General features: G+C 44.6%; 1 protein-coding gene across 1 annotated transcript in view; it reads right to left on the reverse strand.

The window, feature by feature from the left end:
- The window catches only part of LOC126262257 (centrosome-associated protein CEP250-like), a 490,208-nt gene that overhangs the window by 307,179 nt on the left and 158,047 nt on the right, over nucleotides 1-24,982 (reverse strand). Inside the window, exon 2 of the mRNA XM_049958743.1 lies at nucleotides 2,822-2,971. Coding sequence (XP_049814700.1) covers nucleotides 2,822-2,962 — 141 coding nt within the window. The 5' untranslated portion in view covers nucleotides 2,963-2,971. The remainder of the gene's footprint in view (nucleotides 1-2,821; nucleotides 2,972-24,982) is intronic.

The raw sequence follows: 24,982 nt of genomic DNA on the forward strand, positions 1-24,982 counted from the left end.
GCGTTGGAATGTGCGAGATATTCATCTGTTACAACATTTCAGCGTGCATTCAGAAGGAATTATGGAAAAGAACCGCCATCTAAACGGAGCATTATGCGTTAGTATCGACAATTTAGGGACACTGGTTGTTTTCTCTGCCATGTCTCAGACGAAGCTGTAAGGGCCGTTTTTCTTCTGTGAAAAGAATGTGACGGGTAGCTCTTACCTTGATGTGTTGCAGTTGCGGTTTTTTCCACAACTAAAGGCTGATTCCCAGAATTTCGTCTTCCAACCAGACGGGTCACCCCCTAAACTACGAACTTCTGCAAGGGTTAGTGGTGAAGGTGATGAGGTTCCCTCGCCACCCGGTCACCTGCTAACGCCTTGTGACTTTTTCCTTTGAGGGTACATTAAGGACTGTCTTTACGTAACCCCAATGCCAAGAACAGTGGAACAGCTTAGACAATGCATCAGTGCTGCTCTGGTGACTACCGACAGGATGTTGGTACACAAGATATGGAACTACCGCTGCGACGTGTTTCGTGTGACCAGAGGGCGCTCATAGAATATTTGTAAGACTCAAAACGCAAAACTGGAGTTTACAGTTCTGTTCATGCCTCAGTCATACTTGTAGATATAATACACTCCTGGAAATGGAAAAAAGAACACATTGACACCGGTGTGTCAGACCCACCATACTTGCTCCGGACACTGCGAGAGGGCTGTACAAGCAATGATCACACGCACGGCACAGCGGACACACCAGGAACCGCGGTGTTGGCCGTCGAATGGCGCTAGCTGCGCAGCATTTGTGCACCGCCGCCGTCAGTGTCAGCCAGTTTGCCGTGGCATACGGAGCTCCATCGCAGTCTTTAACACTGGTAGCATGCCGCGACAGCGTGGACGTGAACCGTATGTGCAGTTGACGGACTTTGAGCGAGGGCGTATAGTGGGCATGCGGGAGGCCGGGTGGACGTACCGCCGAATTGCTCAACACGTGGGGCGTGAGGTCTCCACAGTACATCGATGTTGTCGCCAGTGGTCGGCGGAAGGTGCACGTGCCCGTCGACCTGGGACCGGACCGCAGCGACGCACGGATGCACGCCAAGACCGTAGGATCCTACGCAGTGCCGTAGGGGACCGCACCGCCACTTCCCAGCAAATTAGGGACACTGTTGCTCCTGGGGTATCGGCGAGGACCATTCGCAACCGTCTCCATGAAGCTGGGCTACGGTCCCGCACACCGTTAGGCCGTCTTCCGCTCACGCCCCAACATCGTGCAGCCCGCCTCCAGTGGTGTCGCGACAGGCGTGAATGGAGGGACGAATGGAGACGTGTCGTCTTCAGCGATGAGAGTCGCTTCTGCCTTGGTGCCAATGATGGTCGTATGCGTGTTTGGCGCCGTGCAGGTGAGCGCCACAATCAGGACTGCATACGACCGAGGCACACAGGGCCAACACCCGGCATCATGGTGTGGGGAGCGATCTCCTACACTGGCCGTACACCACTGGTGATCGTCGAGGGGACACTGAATAGTGCACGGTACATCCAAACCGTCATCGAACCCATCGTTCTACCATTCCTAGACCGGCAAGGGAACTTGCTGTTCCAACAGGACAATGCACGTCCGCATGTATCCCGTGCCACCCAACGTGCTCTAGAAGGTGTAAGTCAACTACCCTGGCCAGCAAGATCTCCGGATCTGTCCCCCATTGAGCATGTTTGGGACTGGATGAAGCGTCGTCTTACGCGGTCTGCACGTCCAGCACGAACGCTGCTCCAACTGAGGCGCCAGGTGGAAATGGCATGGCAAGCCGTTCCACAGGACTACATCCAGCATCTCTACGATCGTCTCCATGGGAGAATAGCAGCCTGCATTGCTGCGAAAGGTGGATATACACTGTACTAGTGCCGACATTGAGCATGCTCTGTTGCCTGTGTCTATGTGCCTGTGGTTCTGTCAGTGTGATCATGTGATGTATCTGACCCCAGGAATGTGTCAATAAAGTTTCCCCTTCCTGGGACAATGAATTCACGGTGTTCTTATTTCAATTTCCAGGAGTGTAGTTTAGTAAATGTAGAGCTCTGAAAACGAATGAATTTATAGTAGCCCTTGAAAACGAATGAATTTATAGTAGCCCTGTAGAACTGAAAGTTTACATTTTAGCGTAATCTTCCTGAGTTGCTTCTAACAACGGTCCTCGAAGGGAACAAAAGGATGTAGAGCTTCAGAGTCTCAGTCACCCACACCTGCAGAACCCCAGAGAAGTCGAATAGTAATGGTGACTGAATGCCATAATTGTAAGTGGTCACTGCTGTAACAATGACTGCTAGTTGTGTCATTAATGGAACTTTGGTCAATCAAAAGTATGCATGCTGCTATGAATAATGTTCTATTATTTCTAAGTGGTTGTTTACCACACGCTTCCGTACACGTTGTAAACCGCAATTTCATCTCTTTGTTTTGTTAATCCCAACTTGTTTTTGAGAATATTGTAAAATTACCTCTCCTGCAGCTATGTTTCTTCCCTTTCGTCCCCAGAATTGTAGACGTCATCTACCATTTTATAATGACGTAGTTCTTTAATCGTTTTCGCCAATGGCATTAGGGTACAATGATTTTGCTTTTTTGAAGATGTTGGCATCAAATACGTTCCTTTTTCAGAGGTACTACATTTCCCACTTGACCAATGCCCAACACCAAAAATATTCTATCTATTCTACTGTTAAACTATCACAGTCACCAAACTTAAAAGGAAATAGCTTTTAAGCCAGTCATTATATTTTTCAGAATGAAGACAGCAGGCCGGCAGGGCAGTGGGGAGCAACAGGGAGCTCTTACCTTGATGGTCTCCCTGAGGATGGCGATCTCGCGGGTCAGGTGTTCGTTCTCGGCGTACAGCACCTCCATCTGCTGCTGCATCTCGATGCTCGGGTTGCGCATTCGCATCCGTAGCTCCTCCTCCAGTTGGCGAACCAGCATCGCTTGTTTCTGCAACACCAGACACAAACAGCTGCGTCAGTATGAGCACTCAGCGGCCGTCTGAGAGTATTCACAGAGTAGAACGACAACCTAGAAAGTTGTAGGCTCAAATCTATGCATTGTAAGCCCCCCCCCCCCCAGTTGAGAAATTTATTACGTCGTGTTGCGTCATTGTTGTCAAACTGATTCTAGGATTTATTAGAGTCCGGGATAATGAACGAACCTCACGGCAAAGTGTGGCTCTAGAATCTTACGGAAGGCTCCTCCACGCCTTGAATCTGCTCTAATAACAGCTCCAACTTCACATAAGGTCATTAAATGCGGGTTGGTTTCCAAATCGAGTTAATGAATTAACCTTGTAGCTAAGAACAGTGAAGATATCGAATAGCATTTAACACAAGCTGCAACATGCTCGCGAAAGTATAATAAATTTCCTTTACTTCACGTCTATGGTCACGATGCCACTATGGCTCCAGGGTATTAGGATATGTTTTTACAAAACAGATCTGGAGATGGTCATTATAGATCAGAACCGGTAGTCTGATGACATAAAAAGTTTTGGCCATAGACGGGAAGTAAAGAAAATATTAACATTTAACAGATACCCCAGTTAAATCAGCTACCTTGGAAGAAAAGCCAAAGTCCAAGTCCCAACTATTCGTTAATATTAAAGTAAATCAGCGATACTACTTCACCATGAGCTAAAGTTCATCACGATACAGACCAACATTCGTCCAAAATTAAATCCTTCCAGTAGCGCAAATATACAACATCTGAAAGCACCGTGAAAATGTCAAAAGCCTCCAAGGCTTGCTCACAATTCTATCACCGATAAAATTTCATAGGGCTGAAACGGTGAGGCTGGATAGCCTCTAGAAACTAAGTTCAACTCGTGTCGAAAGCTATCCAGATCCACCAGCTTCTGTCTACACTAACCGAGTAACTGCCCGCAAAAGGCCACGGGCAAAGACTACGAGGCGCAGCAGCGCAGCCTATTTAACATTTAGGGAAACCATATCACGTTCGACATGTTCATAGCTTGTTACAAATTTTCGTTAAAATGATCATTATCGAAAATACATTGTTTTTTTTTCCTAAAACTAAACGTATTGAAATGAACCCCCCCACACCGGTCACTTTCCGACCTTAAAAAACATTCTTACATACATATTCCACTAAATAATAATGTAAACATGATATGGTGCCGTCAAGCACACCTGTTAAAAGGCCAAGGTATAAGTAAATATTTACATTCGAACAAGTGTGTCATATCAAAGCACAGCGCAATTTCCAGTTAGTTTACGTGGTGTTCTTGGTTTCTATGGGGAACGTATAAAATTTGAATTACGGCATATTTAAATGGTGACCCGTTCAATTACGTTGCATAATACTTATTTTGCACAAGAAGCGCACTACTTGATTTGCTCATTTATTACGTAGGTCAATGGGTTCAGCTTTAGCGTTTGCAGAATGATGCTACGACGGTGAACTGTCACTTTCGTCAGGCGGCCATGCATCCGGAGCGCAATGAACATCAGAGCCCGTTCATCAGGGAACTCCACCCGTTGGTAGTCTGCGCCCAGCCCTAGAAAGGCTTACGAAGATTGTTCTCGCCGTTGCGCTATGCTCCGTTCCGCTCCCAGAACAAACCAAGAGCCAACCGGGCTTGTAAACTCACAACACAATACTAAGGTACTGAGAAACGAGATGGTCTGGCACTTCTTGGGAAATACCGTACCCGCAGTCTCCGGAAAAGGCCAGAGAAGACACCGCGAAACATCCAGTGAAACAACGCCATGCTATCTAACACACCAGTCAACATTCCTTGCAGACGGAGAGATGGAGACTTCAGTCGGCAACAGTTGAAGGAAACGGTCGAGACAGCCCTTCACCTTGGTGTCAGATATTACAGAGAGATGGATTCTGAGATGGAACAGTAGGATCTATTTATTACCGTGGGAAACCCAGCAGACAATCTACAGGGCTGCTGGCCGGGATAGTTGCAGGTCAGACAATCTTCAACAGGTTCGGTTTATTAGTTCCGCAAGGAGATGGTGACACTAGAGAAAAAACAAATGAGAGAAGTGTAATAATAGAAGTAACACAAACAGCAGTACTATAGTCGAGTAACTGGTAGTAGTTTTGTGCTGAACTCCTTTTTCATCTTTTTTCTTTTTTTCTGGTATTTTGTGGCTTATGTAGCAAGAAATTAAAAACATAACGTATTAAATACAAATATATGTGCTAATGGCCTATATTCGCTATCGAAATAACAGGTTGAAATTATGAGGAATAAATAAGTAAATAATAGAATTAATTTGTCAGAAAGTTTCAAGTACAGGTAATTTCAATTTTTTCGTTCAGGTACAAGACAATCCAGTTTCTAACCAGTGAACAGTTACTGAAATAATTCTTTGACGTTACCAGATTCATCAGGCGGGGACTCGTCGCTGTCGCCGTCTGTATTCAGACAAGTTTCCCACTTCCTCTCATATTCTGTGATTTTGTTTGTAAGACTTTAACCTTGTTTCTCATGTTGTTTGTATTCCTAATGTCCCTCCTACTGCTCCACTTATGTTCCGTTATTTGGACGTAATCCCACCCACACAAGCCTCCCCGAGCGCCACCGAAGTTGCGGGAGGAACCTCACGTTGCTGCCGATAAGCGCGCCCGGCGATAGTGTGGAGAGAGAACTCTGTCCCCGAACTCCACGACTTTGTGACCTTGTGAGATCACAAAGGTTTACAAATCCTGGAAGGGATGACGGAAAACTGCGCAAACAGTGCAATGCTTTCAGAGGGGACGTTTTTTGACAGTGAAGGTGAAACGGCGTAACTCACGAGCAATGAAAGTTGTTAGCAAATAATTAGAGTGATGGGGTTGAAAACCCAGGCTGGGCAATCAAAAGTAAGAGCACATCACGGGAGAATTTTTCGGAATGCCAGGGAAGCAAGACTTAGACGCTCTGGTACTGGGAACACCTGACTGCCACGTCTGATGTGTGAAGCTCTGATGTGTGCTGAAGACTATGACTTTGGTCCTGAGTGTAAGCAATGATGATCAGAGTCACTCTGCTGGAGGCGTGATACACTCCAACCTCAACCTCGCCAAGCGCAAAGAACACCTGCCGCCTGGAGATGCCGCTGTCTTACACATGCAGCGTGAAACCCAAGAGTAGTACAGCGCTGACATACTTGCCACACAATGCTTTGTAACTGTATGCATTAAACAAGTCTGGTTGGCGATGTTCTGTTTGTACTAAAAGAATTAACAAGTAATATTCGAGGAAACAACCCTACGATATTCATTAACAGAATATGTACAGCAATGTTTTTAAATCTTAGTTCGTGGTGGAAGATGTCAGCTGTTCAAAGAATAAATGATTCAGTAATTTTGTAAACGATAACTATCGTCAATTTAACCATGGTCAACATTGATAACGCAAACGGCAATCAAAGCAGTTGTGATGTACTGTAGTTACATTACCTCAGACGGAGTATATAATCTGCAATTTTATTTACTGCAATTTTCTACAATTAGGTGCACTATTTGTTATATACAAATGTAACTAACACAAATTACGAGGGGCGTTCAATAAGTATTGCAACTCATTTTTTTCTAAAAGCAGATTGGTTTCATTCAGAATGTCAATACACTATATTATTCTCCACTTTTTTGGTTACAAAAAGCTATTTTCACCATGAAAAAAAATGGGAATGAGCGTGTGGCATCGTTGGCCGGGAGGCCCCTATTCGGGGAAGTTCGGTCGCCAAGTGCAAGTCTTATTTTATTCGTCGCCACACTGGGCGACTTGCGCGCCGGTGATGAGGATCGATTGATGATGAGGGCAACACAACACCCAGGCCCTGAGTGGAGAAAATCTCAAACCCAGCCGGAAATCGAACCTGGGCCCGCTTGCATGGGAGGCGAGCACGTTACCACGCAGCTGAACAGGCGGACTATTTTTCAATATGATATCCGTTTAATGCGACGCGTTACACCACCTTACTGGGAGGGCCTGTATGCCCGCAAGGTACCATTCTACTGGTCGACGTCGCGGCCAACGTCTCGCTGCATCAAGAACTTCCCGTCATCAACGGACTGCTTCCCGCATCTTTAATTGATCAAAACAGATCGAAGTCGGAAGGTGCAAGATCCGGGCTGTAGGGTGGATGAGGGTGAACAGTCCAATGAAGTTTTGTGAGCTCCTCTCGGGTATTCAGACTTGTGTGGGGCCTTGCGCTCTCATGGAGAAGGGGAAGTTCGTCTGCATTTTTGTGACGACGAACACGCTGAGGTCGTTTACTCAGTTTCCTGAGGATAGCACCATACACTTCCGAGTTGATCGTTGTACCATGATGGAGGACATGACCCCTACAAAGTTCCAGAATGGCTTTAACGGCTGAGCGTGCAGCTTCGAAATTTTACTTCGAACGAGAGCTGGTGTGGCGCCACTCCATTGATTGTCGTTTTGTTTCCGGTTCGAAGTGATGATCCGATGTTTCATCGCCTATGACGATCTTAAAAAAAAAAGTTACGATCAGCCTCGTAACGTGCAAGCAATTCCGGTCGTTGAATTTAACGTTCTTCTGTTATGTGGCGAGGAACCCACCTCCGAGTACTCCAACTGATGGACGAGCGAGTCACCACTACCAACAGACAAGTCAAGTTGGGGAACGAGGTGTATGACTATGATCCGTCGATTAGAATGAGAGGGTCCGCACGTTCCAGCATTGCAGGAGTCACAGCTGTGTGCGGCCGGCCGGCACGCGGGTGATCGGATAGGTTTGCGCGACACTGTTGCAATGATGACAGATGCCTCGCCCAACGACTCACCGTATGTTTGTTCACTGTTAGGCCTCCGTAGTCATTCTACAAGCGCCTATGAAAATCTGCGATGCTCTGGTTTTCCGCCGTAAGAAACTCAACGAGAGCTCTCTGCTTGGAACGTATCTCCGTTACAGACACCATTTTCGAGACTACGTATGGCGCCGCCAACTACACTCCTGGAAATGGAAAAAAGAACACATTGACACCGGTGTGTCAGACCCACCATACTTGCTCCGGACACTGCGAGAGGGCTGTACAAGCAATGATCACACGCACGGCACAGCGGACACACCAGAAACCGCGGTGTTGGCCGTCGAATGGCGCTAGCTGCGCAGCATTTGTGCACCGCCGCCGTCAGTGTCAGCCAGTTTGCCGTGGCATACGGAGCTCCATCGCAGTCTTTAACACTGGTAGCATGCCGCGACAGCGTGGACGTGAACCGTATGTGCAGTTGACGGACTTTGAGCGAGGGCGTATAGTGGGCATGCGGGAGGCCGGGTGGACGTACCGCCGAATTGCTCAACACGTGGGGCGTGAGGTCTCCACAGTACATCGATGTTGTCGCCAGTGGTCGGCGGAAGGTGCACGTGCCCGTCGACCTGGGTCCGGACCGCAGCGACGCACGGATGCACGCCAAGACCGTAGGATCCTACGCAGTGCCGTAGGGGACCGCACCGCCACTTCCCAGCAAATTAGGGACACTGTTGCTCCTGGGGTATCGGCGAGGACCATTCGCAACCGTCTCCATGAAGCTGGGCTACGGTCCCGCACACCGTTAGGCCGTCTTCCGCTCACGCCCCAACATCGTGCAGCCCGCCTCCAGTGGTGTCGCGACAGGCGTGAATGGAGGGACGAATGGAGACGTGTCGTCTTCAGCGATGAGAGTCGCTTCTGCCTTGGTGCCAATGATGGTCGTATGCGTGTTTGGCGCCGTGCAGGTGAGCGCCACAATCAGGACTGCATACGACCGAGGCACACAGGGCCAACACCCGGCATCACGGTGTGGGGAGCGATCTCCTACACTGGCCGTACACCACTGGTGATGGTCGAGGGGACACTGAATAGTGCACGGTACATCCAAACCGTCATCGAACCCATCGTTCTACCATTCCTAGACCGGCAAGGGAACTTGCTGTTCCAACAGGACAATGCACGTCCGCATGTATCCCGTGCCACCCAACGTGCTCTAGAAGGTGTAAGTCAGCTACCCTGGCCAGCAAGATCTCCGGATGTCCCCCATTTAGCATGCTTGGGACTGGATGAAGCGTCGTCTCACGCGGTCTGCACGTCCAGCACGAACGCTGGTCCAACTGAGGCGCCAGGTGGAAATGGCATGGCAAGCCGTTCCACAGGACTACATCCAGCATCTCTACGATCGTCTCCATGGGAGAATAGCAGCCTGCATTGCTGCGAAAGGTGGATATACACTGTGCTAGTGCCGACATTGTGCATGCTCTGTTGCCTGTGTCTATGTGCCATGTGCCTGTGGTTCTGTCAGTGTGATCATGTGATGTATCTGACCCCAGGAATGTGTCAATAAAGTTTCCCCTTCCTGGGACAATGAATTCACGGTGTTCTTATTTCAATTTCCAGGAGTGTATAACTTTATGAAACTATAGGGCCTGAAGCAGGGATGTTCAATGATGTCTCACAAGAAATTCCGCATTTTTTTCAACCGAAATTGGTCAAAAAAGTGTAATAACCGCTAAAAATTAATGTGCACCGTTTCTGTTTTGTGGCAGTATACAGCAGCGTATATCAACGTGTCCCAAAATGTCGAGCTTAGTCACTTATTGTCTACTCTAATGACTGCAGGTGATGCTTGCCTAGATCAAGCGGGTGAGTTTTTCCATGACGCGAGTCCCGTTGTGCACTGTTCGAGTACTGATCTCGACAGGTACCGTGGACTTCGTATTTTTAAACGACCAACCACGGAGAAAGAGCTTCGACACTGAGTGACCGAGGAAGGTGGTGCAGTGTTCAACTGGACTCGCATTCGCAAGAAAAGCGAGAATTAGGTTTCTCGTGGTTTCCCTAAATAACTTTAGGCATCTGCTGTCTTTGTTGCTTTGGAAAGGTTTTACTTCTTCATTCTTTCACAGCTTATGCTCCGTTTCTCATGACCTCTTTGTTGATTGTACCTTAAACTCAAATCCTCCTTCCCCTTTTCCCTTTTGCGACAGTGTCAACACTAGAAGAGTGACTGTAAAATGAGACGTGTCTTTGTCAATCTAAGCATTGGGCAACATGAGTAAGCAAAATGGTTCAAATGGCTCTGAGCACTATGGGACTCAACAATTTAGGTCATAAGTCCCCTAGAACTTAGAACTACTTAAACCTAACTAACCTAAGGACATCACACACACCCATGCCCGAGGCAGGATTCGAACCTGCGACCGTAGCAGTCCCGCGGTTCCGGACTGCAGCGCCAGAACCGCTAGACCACCGCGGCCGGCTCATGAGTAAGCAAGTGACCTACTATATTGGACAGATAAGTAGTACAGTTCACGACAGATGTATTGAGCACCATTGCCAGAGAAGATACTAAAACCAGAGAAACCTGAGGTGACGGAGTTCTGTCTAACTGAGAAACACAGAGTGACGTAGTCTGAGACGCAGATAGTTGGTAAGAAACATTTCTATTTTTCGGCTTATAATCACATTTATTTCAAAAGATCACCTAATTTCGACAACTTGTAATTTTCAAGTGCTTACACCTATCCTCGTTATTTTACACGACCATGAGAGCATAATAGCAAACACTTGGGAATGGCACAGCGCCAGAATCACCTGAACGTATGAAACAATTGACTATGATCATAATGCAGCTTCTTTCTTCGTCTCTTCGTCTTCTTTGTCACGACCGTATCCTGTGTCTTGATAGATTCGGCATATTAATCTGAATTTGGCTATGTTAGCGGTATAGCGGTAGAGGGAGGTCGAATGCCCTTTCTGTGGAACCCCTTCCCCACAGGGAAAGCATTTGTGAGTCCCATCTGTGTGTGTCTAGTGTTATCCAAAGTGCATGTGTTTGAACGTTTTCGAAAGGTTTGCGAATCGCGAAACTGAGCTGGATCGTGGGTACCATCCTCGCATTGACCTTGTCGGATGTCGAAAACCATAAGAAAACCACACCCAAGCTGGCCAGCACAGCGGTCCTCGTCGGTAATCCAAGGGGGAATTCGATCCAGGGCCGGCGCGCATCCCTGAGTCCCAGAAGCAGCGTTATAACGCGCGCGGCTATTATTATTATAATTATTATTAATAGTAAAAGTAGTTATGATGATGGGAGGTGTATTATTGTGTAGGACAAAATTGATGTATACTGCATAATTTCTGTAAGAATTCAATACAACCTGTGTTTAATTATCGGTAACAGGCTACAAAGGAATGCAATAAATACATGAACATCCGGGCTGATCTTCGATCTTAATACAGTCGAGGTGGATAAAACAAGTATCTTTTAATAAATTCATGCTGTGACACTACATTTGAAAAAAAAAGAAAACTTTAGGACATTTTGCTCCTGCGTCTCACTATTGGGACAGTACCTTAAAGGAAACAACTAAAGTTAGACTGTTCGATAATATCACCAACACAGACAAGGGCTATCCTTGTAACGCGTGGGATCCTGTTTTACCTCACAGAAGAGCAAGTCTTTGACTCAGTCGGCAGAAAGTATTGACAATATTCTTGGTAGTGATTCATCGTCCCTGCCAGCTTTCGACACTGGGGCGCCGTGGCTTCACTTTGCGCTAGCTGGCAACAGCGCTAACGTCTGGCGCACGCGCTGTTGATTTTCCGCGGCGTATAAAACGTGCGTCATTCACGATAGGAATCAGTTCCGGCGGGATATAACTAATAGATTTCTCACCTGAAGATGACGGCCAGCTGGACCATTGAAATATTGTTCCACGATGATTGTATCATTCCGCTGCAAACCTGCCAACAATATTATTAAGTGTTTGACTGGTTATCCCACGATGAAGTTATATGGGTACAAACTAAATACACTGCCTGACAAAAGTGAATCATCCAAAAGACATGGTCAGTCGTAAATGTAACTCGTACACATACACACCATTGTCGGATATGTAAATGATGATCGTTGCAGCTCTCTGCGACAGGTGGAACGGCCATGACAGTGCATTAGCGTTGTTTGTGTTTACTGTTGTTATCAGACCTAGTACGGTACATAAGGGACACGAACAGTGTCAGGTGTTGAATGATCACTGCGAAGGACACAGAGGCACCACGTATTCGTATGAGACAGCGTTATCAGCACCTGACAAAATTTGGATCGAGGCTCATTCTGTATCTCCATTTGGCCAGCTGGTCGAATTGTGCAACATTCAGGTCTGCGAGGCATTCGGATGTCACACTGTCACAGTAGCTCCACGTTCGAGTGCATGGGAATGTGGCGACAGGCACAATTGTCAAGGTTCTGGTCGACCATGTCGAATCACCTCAAGGAAGAATCACCGTAGTGCGCACCGAAACCCTTTCACACCTGCGGCTGCCATCAAAGGACAAGTTGTGGCCTCCCCGTAACATTCCGTGTCATCCTGCAACATTGTTCGGAGACTAGGAGCAGTCGAACTAGGTGATTTACCGTCCCACGTGTAGGCTGCAGTTAACACAACATAAACTCGCCGCCTTTGGAAGCACGGCTTGCTCATGAGCTGCGTCGCACTGCGTTAAGCGATGAATCGCATTATCCACTACTATCGTCTGCAAGTGTAACAGCGACCTGGGGAGAGGTTTCATTCTTTCAGTGTATGTGAGAGTCGGACGAAACGGTGTGTGGAGCCATCGGGTATGACTCACGGTGGTAGTGACTGAGGGAACACTGAGAGCATCACGGTACAATACGGACACTGTTCGTCCTAATGTGTTACCTCACATGCGATCGTATTGTGGTACCATTTTTCAACAGGACAATGCTCGTCCCCATATGGAACGTGTCTCTGTGAATTATCTGTGTGATGTTGAGGTACTCCCGAGGCCAGTAAGATCCCCAGATCAGTTCCCGATAGGACGTACGTGGGACCAGGTCAGACGGTAACTCCGTCCCAGTGTATGTATCCAGAATATCAAGCGCCAGTTACAACACTCATGCCGCTGCTTGCCGCGTGACAGGATACTATGGCTTTATGATACCCTTCGCAAACGAATCAGTATATGCATCCAGGCTAGATGGGTGCAACGTCATACTGACACGTGGAGCTATATTTCCAAGTTCTTTGTAAACTTGACACGATTTTGTAATCACTGAAATAACATCATACAGCGACCAACTGTTGTTGTCCACACATATAAACGATTTGGCGCAAGGTTGGTCAGCAATCTGCGGTTGTTTGCTGATGATGCCGTGGTGTACGGTAAGGTGCTGAAGTTGAGTGACTGTAGGAAGATACAAGTCGATTCAGACAAAATTTCCAGTTGGTGTGGTGAATGGCAGCTAGCTCTAAATGTGGAAAAATGTAAGTTAATGCAGATGACTAAGACGATCAAACCTGTAATCTTCGGATACAGTATTACTACTTTCCTGCTTGACACAGTCAAGTCGTTTAAATATCTGGGCCTAACGTAGAAAAGCGTTATGAGGTGGAACGAGCATGTGAGAACTGTGGTAGGAAAGGCGAATGATCGACTTCGGTTTATTGGGAGAATTTCGGGAAAGAGTGGTTCACCTGTAAAAGAGGTCGCGTATAGGACCCTGGTGCGACGTATTCTTGAGTACTGGTCGACTGTTTAGGATCTGTACTAGGTTTGACTGAAGGAAGACTTCGAAGCAATTCAGAGGTGGGCTGCTAGATTTGTTACCGGTAGGTGCGAACAATGGTTCCAATGACTCTGAGCACTATGCGACTTAACTTCTGAGGTCATCAGTCGGCTAGAACTTAGGACTAATTAAACCTAATGTAACGTTCCCTGGCATTTTCACAATTTATTTGTAACATATACGCCGATCTGGGCAAGTTATATATATATATATATATATATATATATATATATATATATATATATATATATATATATATATATATATATCTTAATATTACTGAATGTGGTATGAAATATGTTTGTTATTTTTATTATATTTTTTTGTAACATTTCTCTGTATTAGGATAGGAAATTTCTATATTTATTATGTGAATGTAAAAGTGTCAGTATTTGCGGTATCAGCGATATTTGCTGGAAATCGATTTACAAAGAAATGTTAATAATCGTAATAGTCGTGCCGTTGTTTATCTTTGGCATGTGGAGACTCTCTGTCGTTGTATGGACAGAGCAGCCAGTTGTGTGGACAGAGCCGCTAGAGTGAGGAAGGGTCAGGTGTGGACAGAGCCGCTAGAGTGAGGAAGGGTCAGTTGTGGACAGAGCCGCTAGAGTGAGGAAGGGTCAGTGTGTGGACAGAGCCGCTAGAGTGAGGAAGGGTCAGTTGTGGACAGAGCAGCTGAAGTGAGGAAGAAGTGAGGAAGTGTTAATCCTTGATCGCTCTAGCAGACGCGATGTGCAGCTACGCTCGCGCCCATTAGACGCGCCTGATTCATTAACCCGCATTGTGGGCACTAAAGGTTGTGTATGCATCGTGGTTATCCAGCAGAGTTAAGATGTACTTCTTTTGTATCTGTCGGGACTTTGCCGCCTTTATTCAAAGCGTACGAATTAATGTGAGTTGACTTGTTGTTTGGGCTAAATATATTAGTATTCATTAAAAGTGTGAATTATTTATGTAAATGAGCATGCCCACGTCATCTATAAATCACATGCGTAATGTAGTAGGTTTGATCAGTGATAAATGTCGGCTTGGCAATAATTAAGACATTTTCTGTTAATTAAAATATTCTTGTGTTCTATGGCTAGTGCCGGGATAAAAGTCAGTAAAAATATTTCACAAAAAGAAAAACCCACTGCATTCTGGAAAGTGTATGCCAAGGCCGAATGATTTAAAAGACTCAGTTCTTATCCAGATAGTACTATCCAATTAATATGAGTGCACGTAATAATTTCCTTTAAATGTACGTAATCCTTAAGAAAGTAAAATTTGTTTTTTTTATTACCACACGTAATGAAGAGAGTGGTTCTACAACAAAGTTCGCACTAAGGCAAATTAACTTTTAAGCAAGAAATAAAATTATTATTTCCTTTTTTTATTTCTACGAAATTTCAAATCATTCATTCCAGGAATTTCGTTAAAATGGCGCCCAGCGTGGGGCTCGATTCAAATTTTAAGAGAATATCATTAAAATGGCGCCCAGCGTGGGGCACGAATATGCAGTGGCCACGAAATACCCTTGAGATACCTAGGGAATTAATATAGTCGAACTTTGTTGCAGGACATTTAATAATTTTGTCATGTACTGTATGTATTGCTTAACCAATATTGTGTGGTAATACCTGTGTATGATTTTTTGCATGAGAACACTATGTATCCGGAGCTGAAGCAGAGAGCTCATTATTTTGAAAAATTAATAACCTTCCACAATATCAGGGGGCAGCAGCACCCAAGATAGATCACCAAAAGGTAAAGCTACAGTGTAGTTGTCCTGTAGGTAGTAAAGTAGCCTCCGTGCAGTGTCCTCGGATCATTAGTGGTGTGCTTGTTGTTAGTACTTTGTTTTAAAATAACAGGACATTTAAGTAGTTAGTCATTGTAGTATATAGTACGTATGTATTGGGTAATGTCCATTTCTTGTGTGCTTATGTGAGTGAAACCTGAAGTGTTAGGATACTTAGTTCAGATTTTATTTCTTTTGTTTAATATGGTTAGATTGCGTAGTCAGAAAGATATCAACATGGATAATGAGCAACAGTTAGTTAATAGTGATACCGAGTTAGAAAATGGGACACAAAGTAATGTTAGTGACGTAGCTCAGGAAGTACAATGTGAGAATCTGGGGGCAGAAGGGCAAGAAATGTTGCCACTGCCACCCAGTGATTCAGTTGATAGCGTAAATAGTGAGCCATCCGCAAGCACTGGGCACGGACCAGAGAGTGGTGTGATGTCAGAAGTGCAATCATTAAAAGATATGTTTGAGCGCATGATCACTTTCCAAGCTGAATTTGTACAAATGCAAGCAGAGCGTGATAAAGAACGTGATGCCGAACAAGCAAAGCGTGACCAGAGATTGGTAGCTGAATTTGCATGTAAACAAGCAGAGCGTGATAAAGAACGTGATGCCAAACAAGCAGAGCGTGACCGACGCATGCATGAGACGACCAGGAGTTGTTAAGGGATATCAATACAAGATCGAGGTAAAGCCTCACAAAACTTACTGTCGAGCCTCATACTCCATTCCTTGGTCCAAGAAGGAAATAGTAGCTAAGGAAATAAGAAAACTGATCGAGTGGGGAATAATAGAACCGTCTTTGTCCCCTTATAGTAGTCCATTGGTGGCGGTAGCAAAAGCTGACGGACAGGTACGGTTAGTACTGGATGCAAGAGACATAAATGAAATCATTGTACCTGTCAGGACTCATCCGGAAAACCTTGATGAGCAACTTCGAAAATTCCATGGAGTGCAATATTTGACATCTATTGATATGAGAAGTTCTTTCTGGCAAATTCTACTTACACCCGAGTCGAGACAATATACTGCATTTATATTTGGGGGAAGAAGCTACCAATTTAGGGTACTACCTTTCGGCCTAAATGTAAGTGCAGGAGTTTTTATAACAGCCCTTGACGCGGTTTTGGGTCCGGAGTTGCTGCAAAGGGTGACAGTATATGTAGACGATCTAGTGATTGCCACTGCCACCTGGGAGGAGCACGTAGAACTACTGAGTAAAGTCTTAGAAAGGTTTAAGCAAGCAGGGGTAACAGCGAATCTTGATAAATCCAAGTTTGGACGTAATCAGATTCAATTCCTAGGTCACATAATAACACCACAAGGCATCAAACCTGACAACAAAAAACTTGATGCAATTCGTGGGTTTCCTAGTCCTAGAACTAAGAAACAGCTCAAGGCATTTATAGGTCTAGCATCCTTTTTTAGACGATTTGTCCCGAACCAATTAATGAATAACGAGTCGTTATTGAGCCTGTTGCGTAAAAATGCGCACTGGGTGTGGACAGACGAATGTCAACGCGCATTTGACGCTATCAAAAACGCCTTGGTGTATGCAAACATATTGCGACACCCAAACATGACAAAAGATTTTTGTATAGCGACAGATTCGTGTTCATACGGTCTGGGTGCTTGTTTATTTCAGTGGGAAAGGAGCAACGACCCCACAACAGTAAAAATAATAGAGTTTGCCAGCCGCACACTAAGCAGCTGCGAGAGAACATATTCTGCTACCGAATTAGAGGCTCTTGCAGTGGTCTGGGCGGTAAAGAAATTTAACTACTATATCTATGGTAAGGAAGTCAAAGTATTCAGTGACCACCAGGCTCTGAGCTATTTAATGACTTGCAAATTATACCATACCCGCTTGCTAAGATGGAGGTTAGCATTACAGGAATATAAAATTAAAATCATGTACCTAAAGGGACAAGATAATGTTGTGGCAGACGCTTTGTCGAGGCTTCCACTAGGGCAATCCTCAATGTCAAATATTTTAGAACAATCGGAGGAATATCGAATACTCTTGGTACAAGATAAAGTACATAGGAGGGACTTTTTACACATGTGTAAGAATATGTCTATATTGCAGGAAACTGATCCGATCTGGGGAGATATAATTAGCAAAATTAAAGAAGGAACCAATCTTAAAAGTGTTCAGAATTTCAAAATAGTAGATAATATTCTGTATTATAAAACAAGTGTGTCAAATGACCACGGAGTCGTGTGTATACCACAACAGGCTATCCCAGCTGTAGTGTGGCACACGCATTTAGCATGGGGTCACGCTGGGATAGGCAAAACAATAAGGATTTTATCCAAATTCTGTTATTTTAAAGGGATAAGCCAGCAGACTCGCACCATTATCAGGACTTGTCCTCTGTGCCAAAAGGCTAAGTTTCAAAATAAGTCCACAAGGTTTGAACTGCATCCTATTGTGCCTCATCGACCACTTCAATTAGTATCTATAGACATAGCAGGACCCTACCCACGAGCCAGGGGTGGATTGAAGTACATTTTAGCGGTGTATGACCTCTTTTCAAAATATTTAAAAATATACTGCCTTAAATCAGCCACTGCTCGTGGAATAGTGAAATGGTTAGGCAAAGAATATTTTATACAAGTAGGTAAGCCTGAAGCGATAATATCGGATAATGCTTCATATTTTACAGGCCATACCTGGAAAAACTATTTATATGAACAAGATATAAAGCGTATACTAATTTCCCGCTTTCACCCACAAGCAAGTTTAGTAGAGAGAGTATTTGGAGAGTTAAATAAATTTTGCAGGTTATACATTGCATATAAGCACACAAGGTGGCCAGATATGATACATAAGTTTGTCGAAATTCACAACGCAACCCCGCATGCTTCTACGGGGTATCCACCAAATGAGATATTAATGAATAATAATCGAGCTCTGAACGAGTGGCTGGCACCCTTGCCTAAGGTCCCAGTCATTCCTGAGCCTAAGGAAGAGAAGATAAGAAAAGCGGGATGCAACCTTACCAGGTGCGCCCAGAAAAGGACGGAAAAATATAATCGACATGTAACGAATAACCAAACATTTAATGTTGGGGACTTGGTGCTCTTACGCAATCATCCTAAGTCCTCGGCATCTTTGAAACAGAATAGCAAGTGGCAATTGGTGTATAATGGACCTTTTAGAGTAGTAAGTGTGCCACATGAGTGTAGCTTTCTCTTAGCAGATCCCCACTCAGGGAGAGTACGGGGACTGTATCCGCGTAAGGATGTAAAAGCATTCCTACAGTAAAAGACTAATAGTCCTATGCGGACACCGTTCCTTTGTAAACAATGAACATTAATAAGGTGTACTAGTGTAGGAGTGTATAGTTATAAGAATATGATTGACTTTTTTTATGTGTGTGGATATTTGTGTTATGTACTCTTTTAATTTGTGTTTAATTTGAGATATTTCTTGGCACAATCCTTTATATTATGTGTATCTATGTGTAGCTGTCAGATTGACAGATCTGAACCCGGAACAATATTAGTAATATAAGGCCCTGAGAACTTTATTATCTCACTAGTGTTATCACAAAATAATGCACCCAGTAGTGACCCGAGAGCACCACGGGAGGCAACCTTGTTGTAAATTTATGTAGCGTAAAGAAACTCACAAAGAAGCTTCAATTGAAGCATGTGCAGATTCAATCAATAAGAAAGAGCTAGCCAGATACGGTCCAAGTAAATTTTCGCCTACAGAGACTTCACTGTGGTTACGTAGGACGTTGATTGTATGTACGTAAATCTTACACTCTGGTAAAAGGTTACGAATGTGCTGTTGCAAACAAATTCAGCAGCGGACATTGTAAATAGAAATAAATAAACTTTAACAAAAGTGTAGTATTGTGCGGCAGAAACAGTGACAGTCACTGATAAAGAACTAGCACAACACGAACAGTGAACCGATAACGGACGGTGGATAAACCTAGTGTCAAATTTTAACTTTTTGTATGTAAAGGGACGCTAGGAAAGAGCGTGTGACTAATGACAAGTCATGACGGTGGAAAATATTGTGTGCCCATAAAGGTGTACTGTGACAATGAAACCTTGTGCGAACCAGACTAGTGAAGGCCTACTGAGTAATAACTACCACTAATTGTGTGCGTTCTTTCCCACAGCAGGAAATACGGATAGTATACTGTTTGTGAACTTGTTGCATGTTTACTGGAGCACCGCAAGAAGACGTCGCACGGGCGAGCTGGTATCCAACGCGTTCGGCTATAGCAGCTATGCAGCGGCCACAGCAGCCCGTAGCAGACCAGACAGCCACGCCCGTACGCGCCGTAGCTGTCAACGATGGGGCGGTGACCTACACGAAGTCAGCGCGCCGCGCCGAGCGCCGCACCCCACCGCTCATCAAATACATTATTGGCTTTTGAAATGTTTACATAAACTGAATAACATATTAATGACTTCATTTTGATAAACATTGAACATGTACTATGTACGTCCGTAATTGATATATCCTAGGACAAGTGACCTTGTAGTGTATCACAAGAAAAATAGTGATATTGTGTAATTGTGTAAACCCGTTTGTGACAAACTGCAAAAATACTTCAAATGAAAAACTGTTAATATGGACTATAAACCAACTGGGATGGCTGGGCTCCGGCACAGTTTTGCCCAGGTTTCCTGATTGCCTACGCCCAAATGGGGGAGCCATGTACTTATATAATCCTGGGGCTAATTACAAGAGCCATTCCATAAAACATACAGAGGTGTAAAGAACGTTACTGGCACCATTGTGTCAAAGTGTAAAACCTCTTTGCCAAATGCTGCCAGGGGGCAATGTAACGTTCCCTGGCATTTTCACAATTTATTTGTAACATATACGCCGATCTGGGCAAGTTATATATATATATATATATATCTTAATATTACTGAATGTGGTATGAAATATGTTTGTTATTTTTATTATATTTTTTTGTAACATTTCTCTGTATTAGGATAGGAAATTTCTATATTTATTATGTGAATGTAAAAGTGTCAGTATTTGCGGTATCAGCGATATTTGCTGGAAATCGATTTACAAAGAAATGTTAATAATCGTAATAGTCGTGCCGTTGTTTATCTTTGGCATGTGGAGACTCTCTGTCGTTGTATGGACAGAGCAGCCAGTTGTGTGGACAGAGCCGCTAGAGTGAGGAAGGGTCAGGTGTGGACAGAGCCGCTAGAGTGAGGAAGGGTCAGTTGTGGACAGAGCAGCTAGTTGTGTGGACAGAGCCGCTAGAGTGAGGAAGGGTCAGTGTGTGGACAGAGCCGCTAGAGTGAGGAAGGGTCAGTTGTGGACAGAGCAGCTGAAGTGAGGAAGAAGTGAGGAAGTGTTAATCCTTGATCGCTCTAGCAGACGCGATGTGCAGCTACGCTCGCGCCCATTAGACGCGCCTGATTCATTAACCCGCATTGTGGGCACTAAAGGTTGTGTATGCATCGTGGTTATCCAGCAGAGTTAAGATGTACTTCTTTTGTATCTGTCGGGACTTTGCCGCCTTTATTCAAAGCGTACGAATTAATGTGAGTTGACTTGTTGTTTGGGCTAAATATATTAGTATTCATTAAAAGTGTGAATTATTTATGTAAATGAGCATGCCCACGTCATCTATAAATCACATGCGTAATGTAGTAGGTTTGATCAGTGATAAATGTCGGCTTGGCAATAATTAAGACATTTTCTGTTAATTAAAATATTCTTGTGTTCTATGGCTAGTGCCGGGATAAAAGTCAGTAAAAATATTTCACAAAAAGAAAAACCCACTGCATTCTGGAAAGTGTATGCCAAGGCCGAATGATTTAAAAGACTCAGTTCTTATCCAGATAGTACTATCCAATTAATATGAGTGCACGTAATAATTTCCTTTAAATGTACGTAATCCTTAAGAAAGTAAAATTTGTTTTTTTTTATTACCACACGTAATGAAGAGAGTGGTTCTACAACAAAGTTCGCACTAAGGCAAATTAACTTTTAAGCAAGAAATAAAATTATTATTTCCTTTTTTTATTTCTACGAAATTTCAAATCATTCATTCCAGGAATTTCGTTAAAATGGCGCCCAGCGTGGGGCTCGATTCAAATTTTAAGAGAATATCATTAAACTAACTAACCTAAGGACATCATACACATCCATGCCCGAGCCAGGATTCGAACCTGCGACCGTAGCGGTCGCTCGGCTCCAGACTGTAGCGCCTAGCACCGCACGGCCACTCCGGCCGGCAGGTGCGAACAACACGGAAGTTCTGGCTGTAGAGAAGCACTATCACAAGCGCTTGTTCAGAGAAGCTGTAGAAATACAAAAACACGCGAACAGTTTCAACAAGAAAGAGGAAAGCCTTAAGGTAAATGGATCCTGGCTTCCCTTACTCCAGCGAACGATCGTCGCAGGTAGCAAGAGGAGAACCGCACCGGAAATGACCGCGGAGAAGCCCTCGGACGTTGGCGCGCCAGGTACATACAATCTGTGGCCGCGAGCTCGGCTCCAGTTCGCCACCGGCAATGGAGGGTGAAGCTTTGACAATGCCAGCCACTCGTGCTGGCGAAACGTCAGTAAAATCAACAACTGGCCACGAAAGCCTTAACAATTTTGTAATACGTAAGTGTTATGGAGATGCTTCGGGAACTCGAATGGGAACCCCGTGGGAGAAGGCGACTGTCTTTTCGAGAAACACTATTGAGAAAACTCAGAGAACAGCCATCTGAAGCTGACTGCCGAACGATTCTACTGCCGCCAACATACAATGGGAGGCATATCGATAGTCGTTTCTCCCTCGCTCTATTTGCGAGTGGAACAGGCAAAGGAAATGACAAGTAGTGATACAGGGTACATTTCCTCCTCCCCTTCTGGGTACTTCAGCTTTGTGTCAGGCAGTGTATAATTATTACCTGCGACACAGTGGGAGGTGCCGTGGTCAGCAAACCACACGCTGACGAATTCTATGAGGTATTCTGCAGATGTGTTACGTGAATATTTCAAGAGGGCAGAGAGTGTAGACGGCGCAGCGTTTACAGTACGACGGTGCCGGGGTGTGAAGGCCGCAATATCGGTGCTGTGTGTGGAGGGAGCAGCACTTAAGAGCGCCCGAGCGGACGCCCGCAGGGCGGGAGGCGCGGCCATGTTTTATTCCGGAGGCGGAGGCGCGCAGGCCTCGCCGTGTGGGGGCGCGCGCGATCGCACCCCGGCACGGACACGCAGAGCCGCAGCTGCGCGCCCACACCGGCCACCGGCGACCGGCCGGCCTGAATTATTTAGCCGGCGCGGAATTAAAAACTTCAATGCGGGCGCTCGCAGCCTCGCTGCCCGCCACTGGCCCGGGCTCGCAGCCGCTGCATTTTGGAGGAGCAGGCTGGGGTTCCGCGGCTCTGGCCAGATTTGGCGCGGACGTTTCCGAAGGATGCCTCCGTGATCCACTTCACGTTTACCACGCACGTCTACCACGCACATTGTACTCCCTGACACAGTACTCGTTAAAGTCTGTGCTATGGTAAGTGAGCGGGATTCACCTTATGAGAAAGGATTTTCGTATAGTTATCGACCGCGTGTACCTCAGTGGTGGCAAATCAGACTTACATCCACTCTGTAATAACAGTGATCCGTCAAGTAAGTTCGAAATGCAATTACACGTCAGGATGGATCAAAAGCAACCCAGAAGATGCTACCAATTAGATAATAATACGGTCGCCAGCCTAATTAGGCATTAACTGAGTTTCTTCCCTATACAAGTTGGTATATATTCATGCAAAACAACAAGTTGTAACACTGCATAATAGTGTCGAATTTTACAACCAGAAAATCTATTGAACTGATAGTTTCACGTTCTGTACTGATATGTATGAATACATAACACTACACTATAATGTATACCACAAACTTTATACTGTCTATTAATGTGATTAAAATCGGGCATAGGTTACCCTAGAAATTGCACTTTCGTGCCACACACAAAATGTCAATTTTGATAAAGATGAAACACTGATAAATTTTGACTTTTATATTGACTTTAACTTTTGTTTGTCAAACCAATTTAGAACACTTCAGAATTTAAATGAATGAGGGGGGACCCTGAAACTGTTATGATCGCTGTATTTAAAAAATTGATTACTGAGTTTATTATGCGTTAAAGATTTCCAGTACATAAGTTACTACTCTTTTCATCTTATTTACTGCTCATTTAAATGCCTTTAAATCCGTCTCGAAATAATAAACTTCATTACTATATCAATACTAAAGTTATCTTTCAACTTCGTTAGACCATCGTTATTCATTTACTGGTTCATTAACAAAACATTTCTTTAAAGACCACTCTAACATAGTTAGTTCTGCAAATAATTATTATTATTAACACAAATTTTAATTTTCATTTCGGGACACTCGGATTGCACAACCTTTGGAAAGGACCCTGTCTAGGTTAGTTGTGAGGATAATTAAATGATGGGAAAGTTCTGGTAAAATTTAGGTTATTATTGCACCAAACAAACACAGTTCACTCTCTGATCCACACGAATACAGTACTAAAAGTTTCAACCTGCTAGTATCGATGCGGCGGATGGCGGGCGGCGAGATGGCGAGGCACAGAGCACACACACAACCACAGCTATGGCTCTTGATGTATCGGCACTTTAGTTCTTCTTAGCGTCGCAATACTTTTCCATTTAGTGCCTATGGAATTTTGCCATGCTATGTGGGCGTTGGAACAGCATACCCGAGGCTCAGTGAAGCTATGTCTTCCAAGAGAGCCTAATCGCTCCAGAAGGTGTTGCTCAAACCAGTGCCAAACTCCAACTACTACTGTGCCCGTTGTGCCGTGCAGTGCCCGTGCGCATTTTCCCGCGCTCGCCTGCCATCCACCGTTTACTGCTCCCTTACAGACAGGGTATTCAGCCGAGGTTTTGCATTCTACATATCCTAACACATTGCCTACGTATGGACCAGACGCACAATTACAATTTTAAACATCTTACAACAGTTTCAACATTTGTTACATTTCAATTCTATTACAATATTACTTGACATTTGACATAAACATTAATATTCACATTGAAACTTGTTTACAGTTTTCTTAACACAATGGCATGAAACAAAAAAAATTGAAATCAGAACATCAATTACACAAGTTTATCGAAAAATCAGATGGGAGGAATTACTTATATGTACAATATTACAGAGTCGTTGTTGTTACATGTCTTCCACTCCACCCACATTCAGCAGATATATGACTGCTGGGCCCTGCACTAACACCATACACTTTAGTGGAAACACGACTAAACGCTCTTGAACGCTCTTGAACAACTTGAATACCGACACACTAAATGAAAATTAATATCTCTAGCCATCTGCACCTCTATAACAAATAAAAACTGGTCACATGTCACAGGAAATGTTTCATTCGAATTACAACCTCCTGAAATACACTGAAGAACCAAAGAAACTGGTACACCTGCTTAAAATTGTGTAGGGCCCCCGCGAAGTGCCGCAACACGACGTGGCATGGACTCGACTAGTCCATAAATCTGTGAGTAGAATGGGTGGGCATCTCTTCTGAACAGCACGTTGCAAGACATCACAGATGTGCCCCATAATGTTCATATCTGGGGAATTTAG

This window comes from Schistocerca nitens, chromosome 6 (genome assembly GCF_023898315.1).
Source record: "Schistocerca nitens isolate TAMUIC-IGC-003100 chromosome 6, iqSchNite1.1, whole genome shotgun sequence".
NCBI classification, from domain to species: domain Eukaryota; kingdom Metazoa; phylum Arthropoda; class Insecta; order Orthoptera; family Acrididae; genus Schistocerca; species Schistocerca nitens.